At 41.5% G+C, this 18,326-nt stretch overlaps 1 protein-coding gene across 5 annotated transcripts in view; it reads right to left on the bottom strand.

Moving 5' to 3' along the window:
- tpm4a (tropomyosin 4a) overlaps positions 1-14,710 on the bottom strand; it is a 33,804-nt gene extending 19,094 nt beyond the window's left edge. For 2 of the 5 annotated variants that reach the window (XM_033622143.2, XM_033622144.2), the window contains exons 1-2: positions 14,101-14,452; positions 10,640-10,765 (exon numbers count right to left, since the gene is read on the bottom strand). In XM_033622143.2, the coding sequence (XP_033478034.1) occupies positions 10,640-10,765; positions 14,101-14,214 (240 nt within the window). In that variant the 5' untranslated portion in view covers positions 14,215-14,452. Of the gene's footprint in view, positions 1-1,871; positions 2,427-10,639; positions 10,766-14,100; positions 14,453-14,623 lie in introns of those variants that run through there. The other 3 variants (XM_078168741.1, XM_033622146.2, XM_033622145.2) reach the window with 3 other exon arrangements.
- Positions 14,711-18,326: the final 3,616 nt, after the last annotated feature.

Genomic DNA, 18,326 nt, shown 5'->3' with positions numbered 1-18,326 from the left:
TTTTCTGAAGCTACGGATGTGGGCAGAGTCAAGAGACAGGCAGGTGACAGACATGGATGAATACTCAGAATAAGTCATAAGTCACTTTCAACACTTCCATGCATGTAGTGTGAGAAACCACACACTTGTGGAACGTCAGCAATGAGTTGCGCCAATTACAGTGATGAGTTGTGCAACTGCTGATACTGTACGGTAAAATGTAAACACATGAAAGGGTGCAAAAGTAGAGCCGCAACAGGGGCTGATATTTTTTTTTTACCAAATACCTCAATATTGATATTTAAATGATATTATAGGGGTGACTATTGCTGCTGTCACACATTTGCACAATGAGATTTGCGATAAATAATCATCAGTAATGTGGATATAATGACTTAGTGGGTAAAGGCAAATAATAGAACAGCTAGACCAGCCTTGTAGTTTAGAAAGTCACATTACTTTACTGTAATTCAACATTTAAAACCAGGAAAAGACCACACTTTCACTATTATACTATCCAAAATCTAAGATGACATCTGGTCTCATGTCATACATAATGTCCACATAAATTGCCCAGTCATGGCTGAAAGTAACGATTATTTTTTATCACTGACTTAAGTTTGGTTTATAGAATGACAGCAAATAGCAAAAAAAATGCCCATGACAAGTTCCCTGAGCCCAAACTTACTCAATTTATTATCGAGAAACCACAATAAACAAGAAGATATCCACATCTAGAAAGCTGCAGTTAGGGGTGGAGGACAAAAATGGATACAGCACTGTATTGCAATATTCTGTGTGTCGATATCGTATCATCACACAGTGCCAAGTATCAATGTTTGTATTAAATACAAATTAAACTTTGGGTAGTCTACTAGCATAATGTAATCAACTGCTTTTTCAGTCCACTAGATACATGTTGCTGCTGCAATAAAATGGCTGAAGTGAGATGATCAGACTAAAACTTTATCTTATTAGATAAAGCAGGTGTTGACACAGTTTTCCTTTGGGGACAGTTGAAATACGGTAATAAATAGCAATATATTTTATCGCAATACCCAACATATCGCAACATATTTACAATAATATCTTGACATAAGTGTCGCAATAATATTGTATTGTGGATCCTCTGGTCTAGCAGCCACCAGAGGATTTGTGCCACTTTAGCTTAAAAACAAATCCATAACAATAATGATCAACATTTGCTGTTGATGGACGAATCAGTTAAGTGAGTAAAAGTTTCAGCTCTAGTCTAAAATGGTACATTTTCCAGACTACTCTTCTGAATCCCTAATAACAGAGTAGGCATGCTTTTAAGTATATGGCCTTTATTTTCCTATCATCAGTGGAGGCAGGGTGGTATGGTGGTTGGGCATCCAACCAGGCAGCTGCTGCTGCTGGCACACATCCACCCTGCTGAAGTGCCTCTGAGCCACTCAGACTGAGAGAAATGAATTTCCCTGGAGGGTCAAAACATTACCCTCCTAATCTAAATGTTGGCAGCTCTCACAGCTGCTAAGACCTAATTAATAAGTGTTTAGGAATATAATATCATTAATAAGAAGTAATCTGGTCTGCACACTGGGTTGAGTGCTGTCTACGTGGTCTACATTATTCACAGTAGCAAAACAGCGGCCTGTAAATCAGGCAGGACTGCGCATGCGCACAGACCTGCAGGAATCCAAACTTTTTTCATTGCAGACCAACGCCTTGCATTGTGGCACAATCACGCCCGCGAATGAATCAATGACATGAACTAAATTGACTTTTTAGAACCCGAGAGGTGAATATGGACAGGTTAGGGTGACTGGGTGAGTCTGACAGGTGACAGCAGAGAGATATATGACAAAGGAAAGACCTATAAAGCAAAGTAGAGGATTTGATTGTCTCACTTTCTCTCGGAGCTCCCGTTCACAGTCCAACTCTCTCTGTAGGGTCTGAGCCCGGTCCTCTGCCTCGTCGGCCTGCTGCTGCAAACACTGAATCTTCCTCTTCACAGCATCCACAGAGGTCAAACCTGCCATTGCTGACTGATTTCTGACTTAATTTAACACTAGTAGAGGAAAAAACGCAGTTAAGACTATTTGTGGGTTGTGCAAAAAAGTAGGCTACAGCCTGCTGCTTGTTTTGGTCTGTTTAGGATAATAAAATAAGAAGAAAAATGACTTTGATCGGTGATTCAAAAAATCGATGTAGGTCCAAAGTCTTTGGAATGTAAAGAGTCGTTCAAGTGCAAGAAAAGTTATATAACCAGGAAGTAAGGTAATCCAGGTGTTCTCCAAATGTTTCCTCTGGTCTGTAGGAATGAGACGTTCATGAGCAGTGTAGAAAGTTGTCCTCGGGAATGTTGCAGTTTTTCGTCCGAACACTTCAGAGTTTGAGGAGGAGGAGGATTAGTAAAGCTGCGCGGCGAGGATAGCGGAGAGCGCCAGACTGTGGCGGAGGAGGAGAGAGATGATTGGGATGATGAGGTCAGAGAGGGCGGGGCGTGTGTCCTGTAGTGTGTGTGTGTGTGTGTGTGTGTGTGTGTGTGTGTAAAATCTGATCCCTGTGACTGATGTGATCACTGGTTCGAGAGTTTCCAAACAAAAAAAAAGAGCCATGATGAATTACTTTCAGATATTGTAAAGGCGCAGTGCCCATAGTTTAGATGTCACACATAAACTGGATTTGACAGTTTAATTTCCCGTCACAGACTTGACTTTAAAGTGAGAAGTTTCCATTCTGTTTAAAACATAACAGGCTATTTAATGTGGAGCATTTCATTGATTGGTATTGGCCCCAACACTGACTTTATGAACTGGATAGCATGTTGCCCGTGACCATCCATCCATCCATCCATTATCATCCACTCATCCTGGGGCAGGTCACGCCAAGCAAGGCACCCCAGATGTCCCTCTCCCCATCAACACTTTCCAGCTCCTCCTGGGGGACCCCAAGGCATTCCCAGGCCAGATGAGATATGTAATCCCTCCAGCATGTTCTGGGTCTGCCCCAGGGCCTCCTACCAGATGGACGTGCCCAGAACAACTCCAATGGGAGGCATCAGGAGGCTTCCTGATCAGATGCCCGAACCACCTCAACTGACCCCTTTCGATGCGAAGGAGCAGCCGCTCTACTCCGAGCTCCCTCTAGATGTCTGAACTCCTTACCCTATCTCTAAGGCTAAGCCCAGCCCCCCCCCCACAGGGGAAAACATTTCGGCCGCTTGTATCTGCAGTCTCATTCTTTTAATCACTACCCAGAGCTCATGACCATAGGTGAGGGTTGGGACGTAGGTGGACCAGTAAGTCGAAAGTTTCAGGTTGGAGAGAGTTGCTGTGTCAAGTATCGCAGGGTCTTGTTCACGAGTGAGCATTGCCCATGACCAACCCACATTAAAGACAACTTCTTTGACATTGTCATAATAAATGTTTCTCCTTACAGTTGCATTCATTTAGTCATTGTGGACCACCAGTCTTGTATAAAATGATTAGAATGAGTTCGACACAGAAAAGTATTAATTCTGGTATATTGATATTGGTCAATACCGTGAGTTAGGGCCTTGACACAACAACCAGACGATTAATGTCAGGCCATTGGTAAGCTTCTGTCACCCTAGTTTTGGCAGTGTGTCCTGCACTGTTGGCCCTTGTCGGCCCTTGTCAGCTTTTATTCTCCAATTCAGCATGTTGAATCACTGTCAATAGACTGCGGGGCCCATTGCTGAATGAAATTACCCTGATTGGCAGTTCAGTTCAGTGCATGAGAAGAGAAACAGAAGTGGGGGCAGCAAATAAATGGATAAAATCATGAGACCAAAATATACTTCTTGTACTGGGTAAGATTATGTTTTTAGCCATTGCGCTCTTAAGCAAAAACAGCACAGTATGGCGCACGGTAAATATGTTTTGTTCTTTCAACATTGTCTTGTGTTGTTCTTGTGCTAACTGGCTAACTAGCGTCTTGAATCTGTCCTCTCGGTCTTCTAGTTTTCCCTTTTTTTAATGATGATTACACACTACTGCCACCTGCTGGTGTAGAGAGTTATTTCCTCTTACGCAGGCGCAGAACGTACGTGCTAGCAGGCCATTGGCTGTAGTCTCTGCTGTGTTTTCAAGTACAGCTTTTTGGCATAGATACAGGCAACATAAGGTGATGCAACAGTCGGCCTTCGTCACCACCAGTTCTTTGATGTCGCTCTGGTATGTCTGGGCCTTTAGGGTATCAGAATCTGTATCAGGAGAGAAGAAGTTGGACCAATGCATCTCTGCCTTAGGGACCATAATATGCTGTAACACATTGGAGATCACAGACCCATTAAGATATTAAAATAGAACAATCTCAGAAAGGATCACTGCTTAGTTACACTGCTCAGAGTTCACAAATATACACAACCTGTGAAAGCTTAAAATGTTGAAAATAAGTGATGAGATGTCTGAGATATATTGTGGAGACCTAGATGGATATATTAGACAATATCAGCTCATCACAGATGTCTCTGTATAATCATACATGTCAGCTGATAAGGTGCCAGAAACTGCAGTATAAAAATGGGAAAACTGTGATTAAAATTACTTAGAAACATGACATGTTTTGTATATACCTGACAGCCTGAGAGCAAGTTTATTTTTCAAGTATAAATTGTTCGTCAGTATCTTTTTCTTTTTCTATAACAATAAACATGTTTTAAGTAATCCTTATAGAATATGTTTTTGTTATGTAAGATTCTTTGTCATTTATCATTGACCTGACTAAATTGACGGCAAAAATCCAGCATCAGTGAGACTATAATATCACTGTTGCACCGTCAACTGGTTCATCATCTTAACAGTTCGCAGTGCAGTTGTTATATCAGATTCAATATTTATTAGCAGGCGCAGTCTGTTTTTTCCACCATTTTAGTTCATTTTAGTAACTCTTGTATTTATCGCACTCCTATTGTTACTCTATTAGGCACTGGTTTTTACTTTTGCTCCTATAAAACACTTCTGTCTTGTATATTTGTATATTCTGCCAGATATTTAATACTCTATTGTTCTAAAACTGGACCCAGCGAGTGACCCTGCCTCAGAAATCCACTGGTTGTCTGGTCGGTGAATTGCTAAAATTGTGGTTACTGTACTTATTGTTACTGTAATTTGAAGCATTCTCTGGCACAAGAATTTCCTTCAGGATAGATAAATTTCTGTTTAATTGAAATGGAGTTCAGTCTGTCAGTATGAGGTTTTGTGGGAACTTTGTGAGCTTGACTATGTTACAAAATTAAGTTTTGTGTTTCTGGACAAAACACAATGTTTGTCTGTGAAGTAAATTTCATGGTCAGTTTAATTCAGCTGTTATGGGTTTTTTCAAAGGATGTAAGCATGCATATTTTAGCAGAACTTGTTTTTCGTAAGTCACTGTTTAATGCTAATATGTTAGTAGCATGTCTGGTGATTCATGTTTTTTTGTAAACCATAGTTTAACACCTTCTTTTAAAAACATTTGATAAGTGAATGGACATTAGATATAACATGCAGCAAACTAACCACAAAGTATATATAAACTAGTCCATACCCACTGAGTACAGCATACCACACCATGACTTAGTCATACCAAAAATTTGAAAAAAAAACAAACAACAACTTTCAGCCACAGGGGGAGCCACAGAGGGAGCCACAGCGATCGGTCGCATTGCGATCGGTCGCATTTTAGCCATTTTTAAGCATTTTTCTGTTGATATAGCGCCAGATGTTGAGATGTTATACACCTTTATGTGATGAGCCACGCCCTCAGCAATATTCATTGCCTTATAGAAGCTCAGTTTTAGTAGGTTTTCCAACTTTTGCCAAGAGGGAACTTTAGATATTGGTCCCTAGATTATGTTCACCGAGTTTCATGCAGATCCGTCAAACTTCCTAGGAAGAGATTGATTTTAGTGTTTTTAGAAAAAGTCAAAATGGCGGAAAATCTATATCACCAGAAGTTATGGTTTCTTGAGGCAAATTTGTTCCTCATGAGGAGAGGCACCTCTGTGCAAAGTTTCACGTCTCTACAACATACGGGGCATGAGATATGCCCATTCAAAGTTTGCCATTTCAATCGGTTGCTATAGCGCCCTCCTTTGGCCAATTGATGTAATATTGCTTCATTCACATCCTCCCATGACCCTCTACCACTGTGCCAAATTTCACGTGGATTGACCAAGTCAGTGAGGAGAAAAACTTGGAACAGACACACCCACACACACACCCACAGACAGAGTTTTCGTCATTATATAGTAAAAAGATTCATATCAGACAAAGTCGTCCTCACAACATGGTTTTCTAGGAAATCTGTTATGTAAACGTTTAACAATCATGCATCATAAACCTTTCTATTTTGAGGAACTGTGTGATTGTTTGTCTTGAAGGCGTGAGCAAACTGATATCACCCACCACCTGCCTGCTCGCTGGTGATGTTCATCATGTGGGTGTAAATCAGATTTATGCTGCATCCTTCATGTTGCTCTGCCGGCCCTGCCCGTGTTTACCCTCTCTGTTTCCTTTTCACACGGTCGGCCTCGTGAGCAAACAGGCCGGCTGGAACAAGCCGGGCAGCAGATCTCAGCTCGCTTCAGTTCAGGTTCAGCTCAAATTCAGTCCTGTTGTTGACCGTGAAGAAGTAAATCTCTCACAATCAGTCTCATCTGTTGATTGAGCCCTTCTGTCTGATTTGCCCCTTTGCTGGGAGCATTGATTTCATTAGACACAGGAGTGTGGGGCTTTCTGTTTGCCTTAGCTGCATTCCTGACATACCAGAGCCCCCCTGCCTGCTCTCTGCTTTCCCTGCCCGGCTGCCCCCACAGTCCAGCTTTCCCTGAAAACTGTAACTGTTGCTGCTGTGAGTGCTGTCATCAATACCTATATTAAAACAACCTTTAGCTCTGCATCCTGTACGCCAATACTCTGATCTCACACTCCTGAAGATGGACTCTTTGTCTGGTTGCTTGAGCTGACAGAGAGCTGCGATGACCTAAATACCAGCGCTACTAGTCGATGGTGCAGGAGCTATTTTTTTATGAATCACAACTGCTGGCTTTGTTGGAGTCTGTGGCTCACTGTTCTGCTTTCCCAGCCCCCTCCAGGTTTCCAATCTGGTCGTGCTCTCTGTGTGAATTGAGATGTGTAATGACTCGACTGCTGCCTCTAATAAGTGGAGGGGGATTCATGGAAGCGCAGTAGAGCAGTTATACCGCCTGGAAATGTTGGTGTGTGTGTGTGTGTGTGTGTGTGTGTGTGTGTAGGCCCCACCGTAAATATGTGAAACAAAACTTCTATTTTTACCACAGTGGACATTATACCTAGTCGGGCTCAAACCACAACTTCAACAACCACTTTTTTCCAGGGGCCCACTTGACCCACTTTACATGTGAGGCTTCTCGGAGTTTATTTAATCACTGCGTGAGGATAATCCAGCATGTCTCAGCCTCGGTCTCAGTGTCTGTATGTCAGACACTTCCTCTCTCTTTGTGTGTAGTACAGCGCTGCATTTCCCTGGGATATCCTTCACAAGGCTCAAACAATACCACATCTTGGTGGCAGCTGGGAGAGGTTTTGTTTTCATCATTCTTCTCCCTGCCCACACAGTTTGCTTAGTAATGTTGCTGGAATGACTGGAGTTTTAGCTATTGTTATTGAAGTGGCATTTCACTGCTAAACTGGTATGATCAGTATTTTATCTGTGTCTTGTACATAATTGGGTATGTTTACAGGTATACTGATATTACACGATTAATCTGAATATGGCAATATTCTTAATTTGTTGTGGGTCATGTAAACAGCATTTTTGGTTTGGATTTTCTGAATTTTTCAGAACGCAGCATTTTCCAATTAAGGGTCTGTGTCCACATAGCATTTTAATTTTTATTTTTACAGCACCACTGTCCTTTCTAAATCATTCCAGAGGAGGAGAGAGTGTATGTGGCCACATGAAGCCGCCTAGAGAAACAGTGCTGAGCCCAACATCTTCTTTCGGAGCACAGTTCCTTTTTTGTTTGGCTCGGAGCACTTCTAGTCGAAAGTCTCTGAACTTTTGAGAAAGGTGCTAGTTACGCCACTACTGCGTCTTTAGCTAGCTACGGTCCATCCTGAGCTATATGATATATCAGTCACAGACTATCACAACAAAGACAGAAAAGCCTGTTTGTGGGAGCTGATTGGCTGTACATTAATTAGAGTATGCACAGCTGCATTTCAGCACTGGTTGCTTGAGCATATTTAGTAGAATATTCATTTTGATTAGCCCTGTAGCTCTGTAGGAGCATTGTCTGTTTCAAAATAAGAGCAGAAACCAGAATATTTTGTGCCAGTAAACAAAGTCAGTGATCCTAAAAACGGAATTTGTTTATATTTCAGCTCCCATCCCACTCTCTCCCTCTCTCTCTCTTACACACACACACACACACACACACACAGGCACACACACACGAGTAATCACACAGGCCTGTGTACACATGCACTAAAATGCCAGAGGAACCACCACTGAGAGATATACAGCTCTGTGGTTTGTGGTTTTGCCAACAATCTAAAATATGATCTGTCTTCCCAGATTGCCGCTGATTAGCCACGGGACAACTGACATTTCCAATGTTCCGCTACATTTACTGAAATTAATTATTTGTGTATACAAAAATATTCTCCCGAATCTGAGAGTTCATTCAGCTGTGATGTGGAGGATACAGTCATCCTGTTGTAGGATCATGCTGTTTAAGATTTATATAGGATTCCTCAGCGGTAGAAGATCAGATTTTTTACTTCAGTAAAAACAACAATAGTACAGTGTCAAAAGACGTCTACTAAGAGTAAAAGTTCAGCATTAAAACATTTACTTAAAGGAGAACTTGAACACTGATTTTACACATTAAAGTCTGTTCACAACCCAGTGATGGCAGTGTAGGCAGCTGTAATCAGGCCAGCTGATTTGGCCTGATTTTGGGGCGTCATTCATACCAAGTCTCAACCACGTCAAGTGACCGAATGCCGCTGGGCCAATTTAATCTGGCATGCCGAGTTTGGGCTGATGCTGGGCTAGGTAATTTCTGATCGCAGTGTCAGCAGCCAGAATCAGGCCAGCTGATTCAGCCCAATTCTAGGGCATCCTTCATACTACATACATACATACATAGTCTCAACCGAGTCATATGTCTTCGTTATTTGACATTAGCTAGTTCCTAAAATGTTCAGGCAGAGGGTACTTGCTGTAGCTCTGGTTGAGGGTGAGAGGTTGTCAGTGAATAGTTTGTTGGGCACAGGGAAATGGAGATCTGTATGGGTACATGAGACCCTAAAAAAGAGGGTGGATCACAGGGAGTACCACCAGTTGGTCCAGGAGCTTCTTCTCAATGATGGCCGTTTCCAGGCATATTTTAGGATGACTCTGGGGCAATTTGACAACCTGCTGTCTATCGTCGGGTCGAATAGCTCTGGGTATCCAGCAACCGCTACCACCAGTTTCTCCTCCAGTGTTTACCAACTGTAAACTTGTTGTCGTGACCACCACAGGCCCACCTCTCAAATCATCCGATTGGACAATGGGAAAAGAAATGGCAAAATAAAAAATGGCGTGGGGCGTTTTTCTCTGCTCTGCTAGTTTTCATCTCGAGGAGTTCAGAGCGCTTTGGCAGAAACGCCAAGTGCATCGCGACGCAAAAAAACACTAGCAAAATGCTTCTTTCTCATTAAAAACAATTACAAATAGGTGCCTCCAGCTGCTAAAATGCTTTCTGTGTGATCAGAGTACAAGACATCATATTTTATGAGCTGATGTTTTGTACAGCATAATCTTGATTTACGAGGTAACTAGTAACTACAACTTCCAGATAAATGTAATATGAAGTAGCATAAAGTGGAAACACTCAAGTAGAGCACAAATACATCGAGACTGTACCTATAAAGTTCTGTATTTGAGTAATCGTCCCATTCTAGATATCAACACCTACAGTATAAAAGATGGAAAGTGTGGCCGTGCTGATAATCATATGACATTTAACAGTGAAAGCAAAACAATATTTCTATATTTCTGTCATACTGTTGTTATTACAGCAAAGTACATGTACACAAACTGTCTGAGCTGTCACACTGTACATTTACATTAATATACAAGCTTCATCAGCCCAAATAGGGATGACGATGAACAACAGTGTGGTTTGACTGTTAATCCTCTCTGCTCTGGTTTACTGGTTTGGAGGACCTCAGTGAAGTTGTGTGTGTGTGTGTGTGTGTGGGTGGGTATGTGTGTGTGTTTGGGTGAGGGGGCTACAGTTTATCTGTATGCTCATCTTTCAGGAGTGGCTGCACAGGAATGTAACCGTCTCTGAAGTGCTCCAAACCATTCATTGTGGATCAAAGTAAAGCCACAGCTGGTGCTGGCTTCGAACCATCCAGCTGTGGAATAATGAGCTGTGGTTTTCAGTAGTGCCATGGTAACGTGACTGTGTGTCAAAGTCGGAAAAAGCTAGTAATTAACGACAAGGGCAGAAGCCTCTTGTCAATATTCATACTCCTGCTCAGGATTTGATATGAAACAGTGCTGCATGATTATAACTGTGGAGGAATGGAGGTTTCATTTCACATTTTCAGTCAAGTGAAGTGAAACTCAGCCATCCCAGAACCCCTCTCTACTTCTGTGTGTGTGTGTGTGTGTGTGACTCTTCACTCACATCTGCAGCCGTCTTCTCAGACAGCTCCAGTTTCTCTTGAGCTTCTTTCAGGCCCTCAGAGAATTTGTCCAGTTCGTCCTCCGTCTGCTTCAGCTTCTTCTGTAGGTCCAGCAGCTCCTCCTCCAGCTACAACAGGGCAGACTGTTAGTCCAGTTCACCACACCGTGTCTGGTTCCTGTGTTTTTAACCAAATATAGGTTTTATTTAGCCAACCATTTTCCCCACTCCCCCCTGTTTGGCATGAAACAATTCCTGTTGACTCCACCATTCCTCCGCCATTGACCCAAGGAAGTAAAAATGTGTTCTACTCTATTCTTCTTTATTCTGCTTTGTTCAACTCTTTTACAGTCTATTTGGTTTCATTCTATACAGTTCCATTCTATTCTATTCTTCTCTGCTTTTTTCTATTGTATTGTATTGTATTCTCTTCTGTTCCATTTTGTTCTGTTTTATTCTGGTCATACCCATTCCTTTTCATTCTGCTCTATCTTATTCTATTCTGCTCTGTTTTGTTCTGTTGTATTCTGTTCCATTCAGCTTGGTTTGATTCAGCTCCACTCCATTCTGTTCTGTTTGGTTCTATTCTACTTAAATCTGTTCTGTTCCATTTCATTCATTTCTTTGCCACTCCATTCTGTTACATTCTGCACTATATTTTCTATTCTATTCTATTCTATTCTATTTTTTTGTGTTGTGACGTGTTCTGTTCTGTTCCTTTCTGTTCCATTTCGTTCTGTACTATTCTGTTCCTCTCTCTTCCATTTCATTTAATTCTACTCTATCTTATTCTGTTCTGTTCTGTTTAGTTCCACGCTGTTCTGTTCTATTCTATGCAGTTCTATCCTGTTCCATTCCATTCCATTATTACTATATTCCATTCTGCTCTGTAGAACAGAACATTCTATCCTATTCTATTCTGCTTTGCTGTGTTCTGTTGCAATCTGTTCAGTTTGGTTCTATTCTGCTCTAGTCAATTTGTTTTGCTCTGTCCCATTCTATTCTACGTAATTCTGTTCTATTCCATTCTGTTCTGTTTCATTTCACGCTGTCTTGTTCTATTCTGTTCCATTCCATGACACGCTGTTGAACAGAACATTCTGTCCTATTCTGTTCTGCTCTGTTTTGTTTTGTTGTATTCTATTGTGTTCAGTGCGGCTCTATTCTGCTCCAGTCAATTCAGTTCTGTTCTGTTCTGTTCTGTCTTACTCTATTCTGTTCTGTTTTGTCCCATGCTGTCCCGTTCTATTCTATTCAGTTCTATCGTGTTCCACCCCATTCCATTATATTATATTCCGCTCTGTTGAACAGCACATTCTATTCTATTCCGCTCTGTTCTGTTCTGTTGTTTTTTGTTCTTTGGTTCTCTTCTGCTCTAGTCAATTCTGTTATGCTCTGTTCCATTCTATCCTACTTAGTTCTGTTCTGTTCTGTCTTATTCTATTCAGTTCTATTCCATTATATTACATTATATTACATTCCGCTCTGTTGAACAGAATATTCTATCGGATTCTATTCTGCTCTGTTTTGTTCCGTTGTGTCCTGCTCTGTTTGGTTCGGTTCTGCTCTACTACTAATTCTTTTCCATCCCCTTCCATTCTGTTCTTTGCTATTCTGTTCTGAAGTAAAAATGTATTCTACTCTATTCTTCTTCATTCTGTTATGTTCAACTCTGTTACATTCTATATGATTCTATTCTATTCTATTCTGCTCTGTTCTATTCTATTCTATTCTATTCTATTCTATTCTATTCTGTTCTATTTTGTTCCAATCCGTTTAGTTCTATTGTGGTCTGTTTCATTCCATGATGTACCATTCTATTTTATTTTGTTCCATTATATTATATTATATTATATTATATTATATTATATTATATTATATTATATTATATTATACTCTGTTGAACAGAACACTCTATCCTATTCTATCCTATTCTATTCTATTTTGTTCTATTCCCTCTTGAACAAACACATCTCACTCTAACAGAGGTTAAATAAATACACTGAACTTTGCATCAGTTTTACCCCTGAAACTTTCAGCAGCTTAAAAACCTCTGTTGATATGACCACAGTGATAAAACTCATCCATTGATTTTAGCATGTTTGTTCTGCCCTCCAGTAATCACTCAGTCTGATGAGTCATCGTTAAAGTCAAGGTGTTTGAATTCAGAGCAGTGATAAAGCAGCAGCGGCGGCTGATTTGGGAGTCTAATTGTGTTTATGATATTTGGGAACATTTAAATGGTTAGGGTTTACTATCAGTCCCTCATGACGTGATCACTGGTATGCAGAGCTGAATCCTCTCTCTCACACACACACATGTACACACTCACAGGGTTAAGTGTTCCCCCTAATCAGTGTTCCCCCCTGAGCCCATGAAGTCCCTCTGATAATCCTATTGAATTCCACACTGTCATTCTCTCCTGGTGTCTAAAAATACAGCTGTTATCAGTGAGAACACACAGGCGCCTGGGACCATGGGCCTAATGCGTGTGTGTGTTCAGTCCCTTATTTGTGTGTCCATTTGCATGCTTCTAATGTGTGTGTGATGTCTCCTGTGTTGGATACACCTGTCAAATTGGCTGTATGACAGACAGACGCTCCATTAGCTCTCTTCAGACTGGTGCTGGAGGGAGGGATGGAACCACTTTGTCCTCCCCTGACACCAAATCCTGATCCTGGGTGTCTCATCACCTGAAGTGGCCAAAACCACATGCGGGGGGTTTGATAAGCCTTCTTTGAGCCTGACTGTAAACAGCATTAACACTGACATGTGTGTGTTGTTCAGGTGACGTGGTGATTCAGAAATCAACCATGGCGTTAAAGTTGGCGTTTATATTTTTGGATGGTCTTTTTATTAGGTGATGAATTTTAGCTGGAATTGAACTACATGATTATCTTACACAAAATGGAGACTATAAAGTTTCGAGGGCTTATCCTGACAGCTTCGCCTGACCTTTTAAGGAGGTGTTTGTGTTTCACATACTGTCACGAACATTTATTGAATTTTCAATCCAGCCCCTAAACGGTATTTATATATATTTTTAGGTGTGATATGGTAAAGTAGAACAGTAAATTAGCTGTGAGGAATGTGGTATAGATAAATGGGAAGTGTTTACAGACAGTTTCCTTCAAGGTATGTCTGGTATGGTGATTAACTTAAGTACTGGATAAAGAGAAAAGCCTTAAAGGAAAACCTTAAGTATGCCCTGTGCTGGAGCTGGAGCTTTTTTTCCAGCAAATACACTTTGCAGCTCATTTGCAAATAATGAGCACTTCCTCCAGGTACTAAATTCTTTGCTCTTTTAATTGGATTGTTTTGCAGTTATTTAAATCCTTAATTTTATTGCTGCTTTTTTATTTATTGCTTTTTAACTGACCAAAAATACTTTTATACTCCTGACACTGTCTCTGTCATCCCTGCTAGCCCATCCATCCCTCCCTGTCCTCCTCTTTCATTCCCACCTGCTTGCATTTGTCCTCTGCTGCCTTCTTGTCCGTCTCTGCCTGCTCTGCCCGGTCGATGGCGTTCTCCTTGTCCAGTTTCAGCATCTGCATCTTCTTCTTGATGGCCTCCATGGTGCCTGCTTGGTTGGTTGGTCTCCCTCTTTGAGATGTGAAAATGCAGCTTCAAAAAGCACAAGTCTCCTCCTGGGTTGAGATGTTGGAGATTTGGTCTTATGCACGGTACCAAAGAAAGCTGGAGTCCAACAAAGCTACAGAGAAACAGAGAAAGAGATAGAGAGACAGAAAGGGGGAGAAAGCAGGAAGGAGACAGAGGGAGCTGTGAACAGAGATGCAGAGTTGATCCCTATATGGGTAGTTATTTAAACCGCAACAGAACCTGCCTCCAGTCTCTGATCACCCCCTCCTCCCCCTCCTCCTCCTCCTCCTCCTCCCATGTCCTCCTCCCATGTTCTCATCCACCCTCCCTCCCTCCTTTCATCCTTTCTCTCCATCCTCTCCATCCAATTGCTCCTTCACTCACCACTCTGCTTCACCTCCATCCCAACTCCCCAACTATCACTCTCTCAGACACGTACTCCACCCTATCAAACCACCCGTCCAGAGTCTTTCTAAGGATTGGTCTGGCTTCTCCACTCCACTCACTCACTCTTCAAACGTGGCTGATCTCCTTATTTGGATTGCTGTGTTTTCAGAGAGAGAGACAGGAGGGAGAGGAGCCCAGGTCCTGTTTCCACATTTAACCTCCTGTCAGTGGATAAAGAGTCCCGCTGGCACACACAACATCTCACACTCGGGGCCTTCAAGAGTGTGTGTATATAAGAGGAGGAGAGAGGGAGACAGTAAAATGCAAAGCAGAGGGAGGGAGAGTCTGAGAGATAAAGAAAGACAGAGACAGAGTTCCCATGCTGTAGTCACAATGTCATAATATTTGGGCATTACAGCCGAAGGTGGTGCCCTATCAAAAGCCGCGGGGACTTATGGTGACTTAAACTAGACAAACAGATGCCATGATAATGTGGTCTGAAAGAAAAACACAAAACCAGCTGGTATGAACAACAGATGCAAAGAGAGATGATTAGGGATTAAATGAACTGGGTAATAATTTTCAGGGATTAGTTTGTTTCACTTAGTTGTATTACTCAGCGAGGTGGTATGATGGTACAACCCATGGATGGATTACTGAACAGGCCTGGCAGGCACAGGCTCCAGGGCCCAATGTGTCAGGAACCAGCGCTCAAATTAACACCTACTAAGCAGGAAGAGACTAAAAAATGCCACAAAGATGCAGAGGAACCACAAAGAGACACAAAACAGCAGCTTAAAAAAAGAGGCAAAACCACCTCAAAGTCTCTTTTGTGTATCTGTGCCCTGTGGCCCAATATCCCATAAGCCGCCCATAGTACAACCTTCACATCCTGCAAATGTGTGCCTCTATCATGTCACCACTGAGCTATTTTGGTTTTATTGACTATGTGATGTCATTCAGACAGATACTGTGTGGTTATTTCAGATGTGATCATCAGGGGCAGCAGAAAAAAAGAAACTGTGTCAGAAATTATGAGAAACCATCTGAAATTTGAGCCCTGAGCTCGTGCACCTGATATTTGAGTTTGGTGAGTGAGGGATGAAAGCAGACAGAGAATCCGAGTTCATGTGAACAATGGAGACCAGTGTTGCTCATAGAGAGGGGGATATGTGGAAAGATGGATGGCCCTCAAAGGAGGAGATGTATAGATATGAATGTATGCATACAAGGACACACACTTATTTACCAGGACGGGTTGCACCAGCTATTCATCAGTAACTTTGTGTGAATATCTAGCTGGTTTCAAACTAACTATGGGTTTTCTAAATCTGACTGCACCATTAAGACTTGAAACTTAGCTCGTAGCAAGTAATCTCAGTGTAAAGTGTAGATTTTGTGGTGCAACCCTTTTGAATAGTGATACATTTATATAGTTTACACGTATGTTGTAGTCGGCTTAGACTGAACTCCTAATTAGGGACGTGCTTCTGGCTCCCGCTTGTATTATCCTTCAGCCACTGTGTATTGGCTTTTAGTATCTTGGCAGCCGCACTTCACCAGACTAACCAAGTTAAAAATAAAGGGCATCGCTCAGATAGCTGGTGAACCAAAACTCTGTAAGAGAAATGTGACATAACACCGCAGCTTTATAGCCACCAAATACTGCTGATGTATGCACAACAGCCAGTGTGTCTAAGACGCTTGCCAACATCAGCTCCCATTTCACCTGACAACCTTTGTTCCCCCCATAGTTCCTTTTTCTTTGCATTCACATGTGTGCAGGCCAAAGTCAGCTGCAGCTTCTACCTGTTATATAACCGTTAGAACTACAAATGCAGTCATTAAGAAGCTATTGTCAAAATGGCAGCGTATCATATTATTAACACCTACTATAAATCCATATTTTTGGCATTCTGAGACAGATGTTTTGAAGAACTACAGGCTTTACTGCTACAGATGTAAAGAGTCTGTTACATAACACGGCATAATTTACAAAGATCAGTTATGACTGTTGGAATGCGGACCTTCTGACCACTCCACCTCCCCGTTCGATCCTACATAAAACATTAGGTTTTGATTCAAAGCATCTGCTCTCTTTGCCTTCAAAGCATTTAGACACAAAAGCCAGGATAAAATAAATGGCCAATATCCTGAAGAAAGTTCTCAGCAAGGTTTTATTAGGAGTAAATGTGTTGCACAGCGTGAAGAGAAGCCCTGCTGAAACTCTGTGCTGTTCTCAGCTGTTGATGGGAGTTGCAGCTGTCTGTGGTGTTGATGTGGAGTTAAAAAAGCTAATCCACAACCAAAGTGTCCCTCCTTCTTTGGAAGGGGAGATACAACCAGGAACAGACTAACGGGTGAAGAGAGAAGGATCACATAATCACCCATCTAGCTTCACGTTTCTGGTCAGGTGATCTGTACAGAACATCATAATCAACTGTTGCTTGGTGTCTGGCAGTGTTTCAAGGTGACTGCAGCTTAAACAACAGTCTGAAGTGATAAGAAGGAGCGACAGGTTGTTGCCTGACTGTTGGAAGCTGTTGTGGCTTCATCATATTTCACAATGCAAACAGGAGCTACAGTTTCAAGGTGGCGTCACAAGTAGTGTACAAATTTGGAGGGAATGATCCAGACTAGTTTTATGTATTCAACTAGATGTAGCCCAGTAGATTTTATTCTTTTTAGATTTAAAAGTTCAGTGGGGAAAAACACTTCTTTATATATGGCTGCAATTGAATGTAATAATCTTCCAGTATCTCTGAAACTGATTGAAGCAGAGAGAAATTTAAGCAAGCTTTGAAGAAATGGTTTGCAATAGTCTCCCATAATAGGGACCATGCAAATCTGATACAGTGTTGTCCTTTTATGTTTCTTTTATTTCTGTATGTGATTATATGGGTATTGTATTTGTGCCTTTCAGTCTTACCAGATCTTCTGGAATCTGGCATCTTGCCCCCCAACAGGATCACAATGGAAACAAGTCTGTGGCTTTCTTGTGTAATTTAATCCTCGACAGTTGTAGATGTATGTGATTGTGCTGTCTTCAGGAGAAGCAGTTTCATTTGTATTTTATGATTGTCAAATAAATGTTTTTATCTGCTGTGTATACAGATATCTATTTATCTAACTGTTGTGTGGTTCAGAATCATGCAATATACTGTAAAGCTTGGATAAAATGAAGCATGGATTGTTGATTTTTTTCGTGACACTGGGATAGGCTGCAGGACCAATAATAAATTACATTTATTTTTGGATGATTTGGTTTGGATGAATCAGCTTTATGTCAGATTTGTTGCAAAATTCATGGCAATCCGTTCAGTATTTATCATGAAAATTCACTCAAAACCAAGGAGGTCAACATCACGGTGGTGCCAGACAAAGTCAAGCGATCACCGGAGTCATTGGGATTTCTCCTCTGGGAACCATGAATGTCTGTACAAAAGTCATGGCAATGCATCCAATTGTTCTTGAGAGATTTCAGTCTGGATCAAAGTGGTGCAACGATTGGCAGACTGAAACGTTCTCTTATACAACAGGTTGTATGCAGTGGTGTACTACTAGGTAGATGGGTAGGTTACCAAGGAGGAAGTGGGTGTATCCTACTATATATTCAATACATATACTCACCCCCAGCTTTTCAAATACTGACACTTGGTCAGTGGCCTGTCTTGTGAAAATATAATGCACTAGGTACCCC

This window comes from Epinephelus lanceolatus, chromosome 6 (assembly GCF_041903045.1).
Source record: "Epinephelus lanceolatus isolate andai-2023 chromosome 6, ASM4190304v1, whole genome shotgun sequence".
Lineage (NCBI taxonomy): Eukaryota > Metazoa > Chordata > Actinopteri > Perciformes > Serranidae > Epinephelus > Epinephelus lanceolatus.
The sequence above is the reverse complement of the archived record's forward strand: the minus strand, read 5'-3'. Positions and strand labels throughout refer to the sequence as shown.